The sequence below is a fragment of the Eptatretus burgeri genome, chromosome 2 (assembly GCF_056783735.1).
Source record: "Eptatretus burgeri isolate ZD-2024b chromosome 2, Ebu_testis_v1, whole genome shotgun sequence".
NCBI classification, from domain to species: domain Eukaryota; kingdom Metazoa; phylum Chordata; class Myxini; order Myxiniformes; family Myxinidae; genus Eptatretus; species Eptatretus burgeri.
Genome location: NC_140962.1, coordinates 3,920,499 through 3,935,948, shown reverse-complemented (window position 1 = coordinate 3,935,948; position 15,450 = coordinate 3,920,499). Strand labels below are relative to the sequence as shown.

The window sequence follows — 15,450 nt, the reverse complement described above, 5'->3', positions numbered from 1 at the left end:
GTCCATGGAGATTGCATGGCTGTGTGCTTGATTTTATATACCTGCCAGCAATGGGTGTGGCTGAAATAGCTGAGTCCACCAATGAGAAGGGGTGTCCGCATACTTTTGGCCATGTCGTGTATGTTATTGATGATGTCATCGGTACCTTAATTTTTACGTCATAATTTGACAAGTACAACGCTTGATTCGATCAATATGAATTTTATTTCTGTGCAATTCTTGGTCTGATTGCTCTGATTTTTTTTTTACCATAGGAGCGCCGCCTGTAGAATATGTTGATGATTATGACATCATTGGTCACGTGGTACAGGTGCCATCTTGGAAAAACTTCGCACCTCCGTATCAATGAAACCACTCCATGGAAAAAATTGAGACCTGGCTCATTGTCAATTACTACCCATGGGAATAAAATTTGTTAAAGATGATGTCATTGGTGTCTTTGTTATGACATCATCATTCAAAAAGCACAACACCTCTCCGATCATTATGAATTGTTTTCTCAGCAATTTTTGGTCCGATTGACGAAAAATTTTCACCATAGGAGTGCCGCCTCCTGTAGAATACTGTAATGATAATGATGATGCCATAGGTCATGTGGTGCAGGTTCCATCTTGGAAAAACTGAAAAATGTTGCTCCTCTCTATCTCCAAAACTGTTGACTGCAGTGTATGTTTTCTATGAATACCATCTTGTTATTGTTCAGTTTTAATGGAAGGCATGGAAGTTTGTCATTCGTTTTATGGCCGAAGCATCATATATGTGTTTTGTGTAATCCCAAAGGACTTTTCGAGCTGTAATAAGGAAATGTGATAGGGATAAGTGTCTAGTGTGTGGCTTACTGGGGTAAAGGGGAGGGGGGGGGATTATACAGGCCTTGTTTATTTTGGACTGCAAAGGGGAAGATTGTCTCGTCCTGTGTCTGGCCAGGTGGGAACGGGTGAAGGAAGGGGGTGCTCTAGGCATCCCTCACAATTAAGCTTCCGTCCCACAGCTCATGACATGCACCGCCATTTGTCCACCCTCTCTCACACCACGGGGCTGCGTAGCAGGATCAGCACGGTCCTTTGGCTAAGACTGTTGGTATGTGCGAGCATGGCATGCCATCGGACAGCCCCCCAACTTGCACTAATGGCTTGAGGACAGAGACTGGGGTGGTAGGATTGTCCATAAAGGCAGGGGCTCGACAGTCATTCCCGCTCTCTCTGGACCTCACTTTCTCTCCGGCACTCTGGATCTCACTCACTTGCACTCACTGACTTTCTGCCACTGTCTCCTCTGGCTGCCTTCCGACATTGACGTAGAGCTTCCCAGCTCCCCAAGCCATTCCATTGCAAGCTCTGCCACCACCTTCAGCATCATTTTGGAATGAACTGGCAGCCCTGATTAGCTCACTGACTTGTATCTGAATGCCTTTTATAGAAGGGTGTTATTTTCTTTCTTGTTCAATTAGTGTTGTGTTTATAAATTGTCTTTGTCCAGGAATTTGTGCCATCCATTTTATTTTAATTTTGCCTATAAAATTATTCATTAACTGGAAGGGCACTCGGTAGAGCGAATACCTCCGCCATGTAATGCCTGATCCACGAGAACATACCGGGCCCAATACATTTTTAAAATAGCATGCCATGTAATCGGTTTTGGCCCTTCCTCTCAATGGTGAAGAATCACTTAAAAATTCCAGTAGTCGAATCCGGATCCAAATCTTCACCAAAATCTAATCAGTTCGCCCTTGTCAAACACCGGACCTGCCCACCAAATTTCATCCAGATACGTCCTCAACTTTTTGAGATATCCTGCACAAAGGCAAAGACAGACAGACAGAGATGTTAATGCATGGGGTTCGTTAATACAGCCCGGGAGACCGCTGGGAGATGTCCATGGGGGGTGGAGAGGGTAGGGGGTTTGGGAGGAGGTAAGCATGAGGGGAGGTGGAGGGAAGGCTGCGTCATGTGAAGGGAAGGCAGCTTGAGGGGAAGGGAAGGGCGATAACACATGCACAAACAGCAACATTTTCTTTTTAACTGCCGGGTTCCATATATTGTTGTGGGCCGGGGGTCGGTGGCGAGGAACGGCCGCCATATGGAGCACAAGAGCCTTCTCCCACAAAACACCCAAAATTGCAGGTCGTAACCTTTGGACAACTCCGAAGGTCACGGGTCACTTAAGGACTGTGCTCGCCAATTCTCTGACTGTGTGGGGTAGGGTTAATAACCAAATTTCAATGTACCGAAGTACTCATGTCGTCAAATTACCGGGGAAGTCACACCCTCAACGGACTCTGTCGAACCGGGTCGCTCTAACGACCTCGGTCCTGTGTAACCGAGTGGAATTACCAAAGTCCGTCGGTCCAAATGACAACTTACAGCCCAATCGGCTTACTGGTTCTCAAACACGAACCATGCTGGGTCAATAATAGAAAGCACAACAACGAGCTGGTACATTGAACAATTGGGGGTTTATTTATAATGGGGTAGGGGAGCACGAAAAGAGCAGTTAAACCGACTATCAGAAATGCAATTTAATGTACAAGGCACTTAAACAGTTTCTACTTGCAGGACGGCGCCACCGACACACACGCACACACACCCAAAATAAATGGGGCCGGTTGGGCACCTTTCCGCCTCGTGCGGTCTGGTTGAGACGAGCTGGTTCAGTGCGGGGGGGGCTCAAACCCACACCTTCGTTGCCCCACCAAGCACCAGGGACCGCACTCCGAAACCAGCCACGCACCAAGGAGAAGACCAGAGGCGATGATGACCCAGGACCAGACGAACCAGCCAGCACCAAGACCCACGACCCCCAAGACCAGCGCTCCGGAGCCTGGCGTTTCTTTATTCATTTCTTGTGTGGGGTGAGAAAATCGCCATCTGAGGCATCTCAACCCTCATTGGCCGGGGTGTCGTGGGAAAGTCACCCTCTGTGCGTGATTGGACAAGGGGCACTCCCCTGCCTTTCTGGGCGGAGTCTCGAGCTGAGGAGATAAGCCTCCTGATTGGACGAAGGAGGAGGCGCCCTTGCCCTCGTGGGTGGAGTCGGCTCTGGAGTGAGAGGTCCCACCCACATCCTCAGCCAGAAACACATGCGCAATGGCGACCGGGTTGAGTGAGGGACGGTGCCGCTGTCGTTGTAAAAAAAAAAAAAACCTAACTAAAAAACAAGCAGTCATAGACTGGTACTTACGAAATCGTCAACTTGACCTCTGACCTTGTCTAATAAAAGCTGTCTCTCGAGAAGGTAGCGACGCAAACCAGAAGTTTCTACGATGATTCTGTACAAAACCATCAAAAATCGAATGTTTGACCTTGACCTTTGACCGATTTTGACCAAAATCTAATCAGTGCTAGCCATCACCCTCCTGAATCACGTGGTGTAATTTGACATTGGTAGCTTTTTCCGTTATCGAGTTATCGTGCCTACAAACAAACACACAAACAGAGGACGGCAGTCATCAATATACTTACGAAATCTTTAGATTTCGTAAGTAATAAACCCGCAGTACACACATGAAATTCCCATTAGACATAAGGACGGGACCCTAACTATAAACATATACTTAACGAAATAACTAAACTTTGGGACTGCTGATTGTGTGTAAGAGGCTTCCAAATCCGTAACAATATAACCGGGCGGGAGCATTTAAAACCCACACTATCTACCTAGCAAAGGCCTGCCTGCATGCATGCATGCTTGAAAATACAACAACCTTTCCACCCCTGCGGTCTGCTCACTCCGAATCTGATTTGTACATGCTACAGTCCCCTCAACAGAAGGGGAGGAGTGGGGGAGCAGGGGGAGGATGAGGGGTGGGTGAGAGAGGGTGAATGGTGGGGGAGGGAGAGAGAGGAGTGGGATAGGTGTGAGAGAGGCAGAGGGGTGATGGAAGGAGAGGGAGAGAGGGGAGGGAAGAGTGTGGAGAAGGGGAGGAGAGGATTTTTTTGGGGGAGGAGTGATTCCGGCAGACTTGACGCCCAATTTAACATCTATCCGAGAGACTGCAAACACATTGATGAATCACCCCATCCATGAATCACCGTTACGACAGTTTATAGCTGGGTCAGGATTCAAACCCAAGCAAGACAGCTTAGATTGAGTGTACGTACCTCTTGGCTATCTTGCTGTGATGTGGCGATTCTTTGCTTTGGAACTGAAAACATTTTTTTCATTGTAATCACCTAATTCATTTTCTCTTCTTAACGCCGGAGATGTCCATATGGGAGAACTGTGCCGTGGTATCGCCATGGAAGCTGGTGGAGAGCGCGACAAGCAAGCACTCCAATGACACAGTTCAAGAAACTTCAAAAAAACGAAATGTTTAATTTTTTTATATGTATTTGTCTATGCCAAAGTGATGGGTCGTATAATGAAAGATCATACAAAAAGGGGAAACGTGGTGTAAAAAAAAATTTCACCTTTTCAGCGAGCCAGCCAGCGTCCTACACACCGCAGAACAAAAGGGGGCCAACGCAGGCGAGTGGCCCCTGAACTTTGTTCAAGTCGGTTGATACACAGTATTCAGTGACGGTGCGAATATTGTAGAGCGCTCGCCAAGTATCTTAAGCACTCAAGGAAACACTCCAACAAAGCGGTTGATGAGGAACGGCTGAATCGGTAAGTGGTTATCGATCGCCAATCCATCATATTAAACACCTCTCGCAGATGCCCAAGATGTGAAACTTTGTCTGAATTGGACAAATGAACACTGTCAGAACTGCTGCTAAGTTCATTTCTGGAGTTTAAATTTTGTAATTTGTATTACCGTGGTGTAAGAACTTCTCGAGGGTATGGCATGTGTGGAAATTTAATAAAGCCACAAATGCTGACGTCTCCGGGCATTTATAAGCATTGTGATGTATCCAACGATTCATAGGTATGATGATTAGGCATTCGATGATATGAGTGAGGAAAGTGTGGGGGGGGGAACGTTATTAAGAAATCATTGCAGCCTGTTGCAAGCCCAGGCATTGTTGAGTAAGCCAAAAAAAATGGCGGATGAAGACTCTTGCAGTCTGACAGAGGGCTGATCAAGATGGCGCCCCACCATCTTGGTCAGGCTTATTTTGTGTTTTTTTGCGATGAGCATCCCCTAAATTATCTTCAAAAGAGGTGTTTAAATTAACCCAAACACAATTTTCAATCATGCACCACCTTGCACTTCCCTTAAGGCCCAGTCACACCTTGACGTTTTAGCCAACGTATGCCGATTTTTGAAATTTTTTTTCTAAAACGCTGGCACACGTTGAATACGTTATGGGTAAGTTTTGATAATATTGAGAGCACGCTGAAAAACACTGCCATACGTCGTTGTACGCTGGCTTTAAACGTTGTACTTTTCGGTTGTCCTCAAATTTTTGCATGCTTGAAATTTCATGACGTATGCCGGCGTATGACTCACACGTTCCGCTACGTTGGCCACAAGTTGTATGCACGGTCTGCGATCGTTGACAGACGTCAACACATGCTACTTGTAAGTTAATCATAAGTTGAGACACGCCGAAGTAATGTTTAGCGTACCCGAAACTTATTTCTAACCTATGATTAACGTGTTGTTGGCACGTTACGCAATCGTTGCCACACGTCGACAGACGTTACTTTTAAGTTGCTCATAGGCTGAAAGACGTCGGTATAATGGATCGTCCTTGCGTCAGTGTCCACGGCCACGGCCAGGACACTTATTTACAGCATTCTTCAAACTTTTCTTCGGCATGACGAGGATGTTCACACTTCGATGTCTAGCTTGGCTATGATTCCAATTGTCCATCGGCAGCGTCTATTTAAAATAGTCGAGTTTGAGCGTTTTAACACGTTCAGAAGAAACGCTTCAAATTTCCAAACCACAGCGTCAAAAAACAAAGGCGAGTGACAGCAATTAAAATCGTTCATTGTAAACAATGAAAATAGTTGAGTGGTACCGTTTAAAAGTCGTTGAGTGTAAAAAAATATCCAATTGTTGAGCGCAAGCGTCTACTTTCAATAGTGGAGTTTGAGCGATTTAGCACGTTCAATAGAAACGATTAAAATTTCCGAGCGCCAGCGTCAAAAAACAAAGGCGAGTGACAGCAATTTAAATCGTTCATTGTAAACAATGAAAATAGCTGAGTGGTACCGTTTAAAAGTCGTTGAGTGTAAAAAAAAATCCAATTGTTGAGCGCAAGCATCTACTTTCAATAGTGGAGATGCAGCCATTTAAATCGTTGAGTGGCAGCCTATGAATAGCAAACCCCACGTCACCGGCAAAGATAAACTGCCGCACGATATGGATAAGTTAGGCTATCGTTGGGCATAGTATGTGAACGCCGGCTACACGATAATTATTCGTTGGTATACCATATCTATAAGTTATCGAAGCGCTCTATGCACATTATTAGTTCATTGTGCATTTATTCAACCCATTATGAATAGACTTAAATCGTAAAAACAAGCCATAGCTCATTGTTGAAAAAGCCCCATAAAAAATTAGCCGCGAAGAACTTCGAACAATGGTGCAAAGATGTCTCCTACCCGTGGACACGCGGACGCAAGGAGGATCCATCATAACCCACATCCTCCCCCTCACACTCACCTACTACTGCCAACATGAACAAACTACTACTAATACTGATACTGATACTGATACTGTTGCTGTGACTGCTGACATGGACATCGACTCAAAAAGGACTCGAAAACACTGTTGGGTTCCCTTTTATGAGCAGAATTTTTATATACCAATTCCCAAAATCGCTGGGAACACGTCTTTATATGGCAGTTGTAAGTTAGAAACACGTTCATTTATTTTTTTTTTGTCGACCGGAAGACGTCATTGGAATACGTCTACATACGTCAATGTGTGTTGGGACTACGTAAAGAAATGGTTCAAAGCACGTCAAACATAAGTTAGAAATAAGTTTCGCGTAAAAAAGACATTACCGCGACGTGTTTCGACTTATGAGTAGCTTATAAGTAGCCTTTGTGGACGTGTGTAAGCGTCTGCATATCGTGTGTACAACTTATCCCCATCGCATGCGGAACGTGTGTCATATGCCAAGTACGTCGTAAAATTTTGAACATGTTTAAAATTTCTTGACGTACTCTACTTACTACGACGTATGATAGCGTACTTTAGCGTTCTACTCACGTATACCAAACTTACTCATACCGTATTTGACGTGCCCCAACGTTTTAGACACATTTTTCTTAGGTCGGCATACGCTGGCAAGATCGCCAAGGTGTGACCGCGATGTTGACACTTCCATTTCTACGGCAGTAATGATTCGAATCGTTGTGCGTCAGCCTTTTAATAGGCTACGTCACGACATCGTCGGCGATGCGTGCAACGCGCTATGCCTAAGTTAGACTATCGTTGGGCATCGGTTGTGTAGGCCGACAACAGGTTCAGCATTCGTTGGTATAAGTTATCTATAACACAACGAAACGTTCTGTGTCCGTGACTAATGCGTTATACATAAGCCAAAGTCGTTATGAATACGTCCGAATCTTTAAAAAAAAAACATCAAAAGTTCAACGTAAGCCAGCGTTTTACATAAATTTTAATACGTTGCCATCGCTGGCTAAAACGTCAAGGTGTGACTGGGCCTTTAGTATTTATGCAAAGTTTGGGGCCGCTAGATTTCATGATTTTGGAGTTGTGGAGGAGACTGACGCTCGGACACACACTGACATTTATCATTGTAGATTCTAAACACTGCATGTGCATTGAGTTCCTGCCATTATTGTATCGCTGGTATTTTGGCTGGATTGAGAATCCTGGAGGATTCAATTTATGATCATCCTGTTTTATAATTGGCATGTTAGAACATGCACAGAATGTAGACGACGTCATCCGCTCGAGCATCCGTGCATCCAAATCGAGCCTTAAGCCTGCTATCCATGGATATTAATTCTCAGCATGTACAGTTCCCACCTTCAATCACTTGCAGTTTTGGGTGGGTGCTGTCTATGCAATAATACCTTCATCTCCTCTTCATTGTTTTCATTGTTTTCATTGATTTCTTGAAATGGACACAAGTTAATTTTCCATTGGTACTGGTGGAATATCGACCACTTTCTTTAAATCCTAAATTTCTTTAAATTCTATAAAACCGATGCAAAAATATTTTATCATGTCAAAAGTAAATGCTGAATTACGTTGGCCCTTTGAAGATTCATCTTTCAGGTTTGAACTCTCTTTTAATGTGAATAACTTAGCTGTTTCCTAATTTAAATATTTTCACTGATAAATATTCATATTTTTTGTTTTTTGCTGATTGAGCTTTGTTCATATTATTTGATGGTCATTACAATGCATCATTATAATGATATTCATTATAAGCTTTTGGTTCGTTCCTGCACATACTGTAAAAATGATGCTCCATATAAATATTAATTATATCGATTTAATATTTGGACTAACTATTACCATTTGGCCTGAAAGCAGAGAATTTATCTTTTGGGGAATGATAATTTATTTACATTTATCAGATTCAAATAATAACTGGATGACCCGTGAACCCGTTGGGTTCCCGTTGTGACAGTGGTTGATTAAAAAAAAAATCATTTAAAAAAATAAAAAAGATAGTTCCAGCGAACTGTATCGCTGAGGTTGTTTGCATTGATCAAATAATCCTGAGAAGTACTTGACTGAATCGGGAATTGATTTTTAATAATTTTTTTCATTGCCCGATTTGAACAACACTTGAGACGGCACACCGCAGGCGAATTGTGAGTAAGGTGGCCCTCAAATTTTTGCGCTATCATGTACCGTTTTGGCTGTATTTCGGGAACATACATACATACATACATACATACATACATACAAGATGAGAGTTTTAGTAATATATAGATGTCTGGCTCAATCAATAATGATCTCTGTAATTGAAATTATTTTTAAAAAAACATTGCACAAAAATGAATTACGAGAAGGAAATGATGGTTTTTTTTGTAATGCTATTCTTTTGACTAGGACAAGACTGTGTTGCAGCTATGAACATTGGACATGGTGGGTTCCATGCTTCGTATTTTCATCAAGCAACATCACAGGTTCTGTCAATGTTTTTGTTATTATTTAATCGTTTCAAAACCACTTTATCTTTCAGCTCTTTCATCTTTAAGTTCCTGTTAATTTTTTTCCCAATTTATCAACATTGAAATAATAAAGCAGGAGTGTCTGTCTGTCCATCCCCAAACTACTCCCTCAGTTTTGAGGCTAGCCACACCAAATGTTCTGTGAAACCTTTTAGGGTCCCAGCAGGTGTCTGAAAGTGGGTGGGAGTTTTCATCAAATTTCTGAAAAGGTTTTTTTAAATTATTATTTATTTATTGGTGTTTTTGAGATTTTGGGCTCCCACTTTTGCATAGGTTGCTGAACCACCAACCTGTACACAAATTACGGGCAGACATACAGTCCTATCGATCGCTCCCCACCCAACAGTGTGTTGGTTAGAAACGACTCACCATTGTACTGCAAGGAGTGAAAAAAGCACACCAGGATAGCACGAGTACCTCACTCGTGATTTAATGAATTGGTTGATTTATTATACTGAATAGCATTTTGATTGAGAAGCAAAATCTGAAAGCTCTTAACAAAGAAGAGGGGAGAAACGTAAACTTTAGAAATGGCAAGTGTAAAAAGATGAGCTTTTAATAAAAATAATAATAATTAAACAAGGTGAATTGGATGAAAATGGGGGGTTCTCGCACTCCTGCTAAAAAGTGTTTGCTAATCTGGTAATATAAATCTAAAATTTCAGACAACTAACCCTAACTACACCAGCTTGGTCAACACATTTTATCAGGTTAATCAGAAACCTCCGTTTATACTTTTTAAGCTGAGACACCATTTAACCCATTATACAGGGTGTTCCAACAACTTTGGTTGTAATATACACGACATGGCCAAAAGTGTGCGGGCATCCCTTCTAATTAGTGGGTTTGGCTACTTCAGCCACACCCATTGCTAACAGGTGTATAAAATCAAGCACACAGCCATGCAATCTCCATATACAAACACTGGCAGTAGAATGGGCCGTACTGAAGAGCTCAGTGACTTTCAACGTGGCACCTCATAGAATACCACCTTTCCAACAAGTCAGTTCATCAAATTTCTGCCCTGTGTGAGCTGTCCCGGTCAACTGTAAGTGCTGTTATTGTGAAATGGAAACATCTCGGAGCAAAAACAACTCAGCCGTGAAGTGGTAGGCCACACAAGCTCACAGAACAGGACCGCCGAGTGCTGAAGCGCGTAGCACAGAAAATTTGTCTGTTGTCAGTTGCAACACTCACTACCGAGTTCCTCTGGAAGCAACGTCAGCACAAACACTTTTCCTCAAGAGCTTTATGAAATGGCTTTCCATGGCCGAGCAGCCGCACACAAGCCTAAGATCACCATGCGCAATGCCAAGCGTAATCTGGAGTGGTGTAAAGCTCACTGTCATTGGACTCTGGAGCAGTGGAAACACGTTCTCTGGAGTGATGAATCACGCTTCACCATCTGGCAGTCGGAAGGGCGAATCTGGGTTTTGGCGAGTGCCAGGAGAATGCTACCTGCCTGAATGCATGATGCCAAATGTAAAGTTTGGTGGAGGAATTATTATCTGGGGCTGTTTTTGGTGGTTCGGGCTAGTATAGGCCCCTTAGTTCCAGTGAAGGGAAATCTTAATGGTACAGCATACAATGACATGCTAGATGATTCTGTGCTCCCAACGTTGTGGCAACAGTTTGGGGAAAGCCCTTTCCTGTTTCAGTATGACAATGCCCCCGTGCACAAAGTGAGGTCCATGCAGAAATGGTTTGTCGAGATCGGTGTGGAAGAACTTGACTGGCTTGCACAGAGCCCTGACCTCAACCCCATCGAACACCTTTGGGATGAATTGGAATGCCGACTGCGAGCCAGACCTAATCGCCCAACATCAGTGCCTGACCTCACTAATGCTCCTATGGCTGAATGGAAGCAAATCTCCGCAGCAATGTTCCAACATCTAGTGGAAAGCCTTCCCAGAAGAGTGGAGACTGTTATGGCAGCAAAGGGGGGACCAACTCCATATTGATGCCCATGATTTTGGAATGAGATGTTGGGCGAGCAGGTGTCCACATACGTTTGGCCAGGTAGTGTATTTAGTATCACAAAAGATTCAACAATACCCTTTGTTTTGTCTGACACAGAAACTCATAAAGTTTGCTGTATTTTCAGGTCTGGTGGTTTAATATAAAAGAAAATGGTGACTCCACAGGAGAAAGCTCAGTGTGTCGAATGGTTCATTGAGACTAGATCCGACAAGCAAGTTCAGCATAGTTTCCGTACAAGGTATGGAAGGAATTTGCCATCACGGACTATCGGAGAGTGTTACAAGGGGTTTAAGGAGACTGGAAGTTGTCAGACCAAGTACCGTACCGGTCGTAACAGAAAAGTACCGGTCGACCAAGCACGAGTGCAGCAGACATTGAACGAGTGCATGAATCATTTCAACAACGTCCCAGAAAATCGATTTCATGTACTGGGGAAGGTCAATCGGCACAATGTGATAATCTGGAGCTCTGAAAATCCCCACGTGGTCATTGAACCCATATGTGACAGTCCAAAGGTCAATGCGTGTTGTAGCCTCCATGACCGCTTGGTGGGTCCGTTTTTCTTTGTGGAAGATACAGTGACCTGAACAATTTACAATATGTTGGAAGGATTCGCCTTCCCACAGATTGAAGACCTGCAACCCGATATTTTTCAACAGGACAACACTCCCCCTCAATGGGCCTTAGTCGTTCGAGCCATCCTGAATGAAAAATTTCCAGGTCGCTGGATTGGCTGCGACAGACCAACCGCTTAGCCTTCACGATGACCAGACATAACCCTCCTCGATTTATTTTATTTTATTTTATTTTTCTCTGCCAACTTGGTGTTGTGGACAACATCGTTGACAAACCCACAAACTTGAAGGATCTTCGTTCTCGGATCACAGCTGCACGCACACTGGTGGACGCAAGCATGCTGAGCCATACATGACAATAACTTGCTACCGCTTTGATGTCCTGCACGCAACAAATGGAGCTCACATTGAAGTTTGTTTATGGTGTGCCAAAACTTTAGGAGTTTCTGTATCATACATACCAAAGGGTATTGTTGTATCATTTGTGGTTCAAAATATATTAACAACCAAAGTTGACGGTCTTTTTGGAGCACCCTTTATTTTTACTCAAGAGTTCATAACATTTGTTTTCTATCCCTCATTTTGGAAAAAATGAACCTAAAATTTATCTTTTTTTCCATAAATTTTAGATTGATAGATTTCATCTTTCTTGTGACTAGAGTGGAATGTTGTTAAAATTTCAACTATTATAACAACTCTTTATTATAACAACAATATATTATAACAATTCAACTATGATAACAACAAACAACAACTACAGTAGAAGTTGTGAGGGAGATAGCTAGGAAGCTACTTGGTGTGACATCTGGACAGAGGAAGGAAGATAAGGAGACTTGGTGGTGGAACGAGGAAGTACAGGATGTATAAGGAAGAAGGGGTTGGCGAAAAAGAAGTGGGATAGTCGGAGAGATGAAGAAAGTAGGCAGGAGTACAAGGAGTGGTGGCGAAAGGCAAAGAGAGAGGTGGCAAAGGCTAAGAAAAGGCATATGACGAGCTGTATGAGAAGTTGGATACAAAAGAAGGGGAAAAGGATTTATACCGATTGGCAAGACAGAGGGACCGAGCTGGGAAGGATGTGCTGCAGGTTAGGGTGATTAAGGACGCAAATGGGAATGTGCTGACGAGCGAGGAGAGTGTGTTGAGAAGGTGGATGGAGTACTTTGAGGAGCTGATGAATGAAGAAAATGAGAGAGATAGAGATAGAGATAGAGATAGAGATAGAGATAGAGATAGAGATAGAGATAGAGATAGATATATATATATAGATATATATATATATATATATATATATATATATATATATATATATATATATATATATATATATATATATATATATATATATATATATATATATATATATATATATATATATATATATATATATATATATATATATATATATATGGAAGAGGTGGAGATAGTGAATCAGGAAGTGGGGTGGATCTGTAAGGATGAAGTGAGGACTGCTATGAAGAGGATGAAAAGTGGAAAAGCGGTTGGCCCAGATGACATACCAGTGGAGGCATGGAAGTGCTTAGGAGAGATGGCAGTGGGGTTGTAAACCAGATTGTTTAATAAAGTCTTTGAAAGTGAGAGGATGCCGGAGGAGTGGAGATTAAGTGTACTGATCCCGATTTTCAAGAACAAGGGTGATGTGTAGAGCTGTGGAAATTACAGAGGGATAAAGTTGTTAAGCCACACCATGAAGTTGTGGGAAAGAGTAGTGGAAACTAGGTTGAGAGGAGAGGTGATGATTTGTGAGCAGCAATATGGGTTTATGCCAGGAAAGAGCACCACTGATGCGATGTTTGCTTTGAGAATGTTGATGGAGAAGTATCGGGAAGGCCAGAAGGAGTTACATTGTGTGTTTGTGGATCTATAGAAAGCTTATGATAGGGTGCCAAGAGAGGAGTTGTGGCATTGTATGAGGAAGTCGGGAGTGGTGGAGAAGTATGTGAGGATTGTGCAGGATATGTATGAAGACAGTGTGACAGCGGTGAGGTGTGCGGTAGGAATGACGGACCAGTTTAAGGTAAAAGTGGGATTGCACCAATGATCGACTCTGAGTCCTTTCCTGTTTGCAATGGTGATGGACAGGTTGACGGACGAGATCAGACTGGAGTCCCCATGGACTATGATGTTCGCGGATGACATCATGATCTGTAGGGAGAGTAGGGAGCAGGCTGAGGCGAGCCTCGAGCGGTGGAGGTACGCACTGGAGAGAAGGGGAATGATAGTCAGTAGGAGTAAGACAGAGTACATGTGCGTAAATGAGAGGGAGGGTGGTGGTATGGTGCGGTTGCAAGGAGTTGAGGTGGGAAAGGTGGATGGGTTTAAATACTTGGGATCAACTGTCCAAAGTAACGGAGAGTGTGGGAGAGAAGTGAAAAAGAGAGTGCAGGCAGGATGGAGTGGGTGGAGAAGAGTTGCAGGAGTGATTTGTGACAGAAGGGTAGCTGCAAGAGTTAAGGGGAAAGTATATAAGACGGTAGTGAGACCAGCTATGTTGTATGGTTTGAAGGCGGTGGCGCTAACCAGAAGACAGGAAGCGGAGCTGGAGGTGGCAGAGTTAAAGATGCTGTGATTCTCGTTGAGAGTGACGAGGATGGATAGGATAAGGAATGAGTATATTAGAGGGACAGCGCAGGTAGGACGGTTTGGAGACAAAGTGAGAGAGGCGAGATTGAGATGGTTTGGACATGTGCACAGGAGGGAAGCGGAGTATATCGGGAGAAGGATGCTGAGGATGGAGCTGCCAGGCAGGAGGAGAAGAGGAAAGCCAAAGAAGAGGTTCATGGATGTGGTGAGGGCGGACATGCGGGCAGTTGGAGTGTCAATGGAAGATGTGGAGGATAGAGCGAAATGGAGACGGTTGATCCACTGTGGCGACCCCTAACGGGTGCAGCCGAAAGACGAAGAAGAAGAGGAGTTGTTAAAATTTCAAACCGAAAATTATTTTTGGACAACCATCCAATATTATATCCTGTTAAGGGTTGTGCTGTCTGTCATGTGAGAATGGATAGGAAAGTTGCTTGACATTTCAACTCGTGAAATTAACTTTTTCTTGTGGGTTTACATATAGAAGGGTAACTGTGTGTATGCCAACTAATCAGCCGTGCACGGTCCTTTGATCCAGATTCAGGATGAGTCTTCTGGAGAGAAGAAGGTTGTGTTAAGAATTTGGCTGAAGGGATAAATGGGTTTAGTTTATAATAGTTATCTCATAATACAAATTAGCATAAGTGTGAAGTAATTAATGTAATTAATGAGGCAGTGTCAAATGAAGTGTTTTAGCGAGCCCCCTCGTCTTCACGCCCAAAACGTGTGTCTGAGCTCATATATTTCCTTTCCCTTACACTTTGCCATGTTCTTCATGTATCTTTATCCATTTGTGTTTTCCATGAAGCAAACTGTGGAGAAGCCCACCGTGCAATCAGAAAAGGGACTCGCCGGCGTGTGATTGGAAACTCACCAGCCCCCTCCCCAGCAATTTGGTGCAGGCACGTGATCCTTGTGCAATGTCCGTGCTGGCTAATCTGCGTGTGCCACGGAGGGTCCTCCCCACCCCATCGGAACTAATAAAAGCCGGGACACTGCATTAAGGAGGTCTAGGCTGGTCGTCGTCATTCTCTTTCTCTCCCTCTCTATCTTTCTCTCGACATGCTCTTCTCGGTTGAGCTAATTTTGCCTTTGCGTCTGGCATCTGCTTGTCTGCCTCGTTGCTTGTACCTGCTCCATGCATGCTGCTGGCTTTACGGTTTGTAGTGTGAGGATCACGTGCTTGAACCGGGTACACAAGGCAAAACCCTGCATGAGATGACTGGGAGCGATCATG

The 15,450-nt window shown here is 43.6% G+C and overlaps 1 protein-coding gene across 5 annotated transcripts in view; it reads left to right on the top strand.

Moving 5' to 3' along the window:
- The window catches only part of LOC147031284 (mitochondrial import receptor subunit TOM40 homolog), a 49,489-nt gene that overhangs the window by 31,811 nt on the left and 2,228 nt on the right, over nucleotides 1-15,450 (top strand). For all 5 annotated transcript variants that reach the window (XM_085861125.1, XM_085861114.1, XM_085861108.1 and 2 more), the window contains exon 7: nucleotides 8,936-9,012. In XM_085861125.1, coding sequence (XP_085717251.1) covers nucleotides 8,936-9,012 — 77 coding nt within the window. The remainder of the gene's footprint in view (nucleotides 1-8,935; nucleotides 9,013-15,450) is intronic.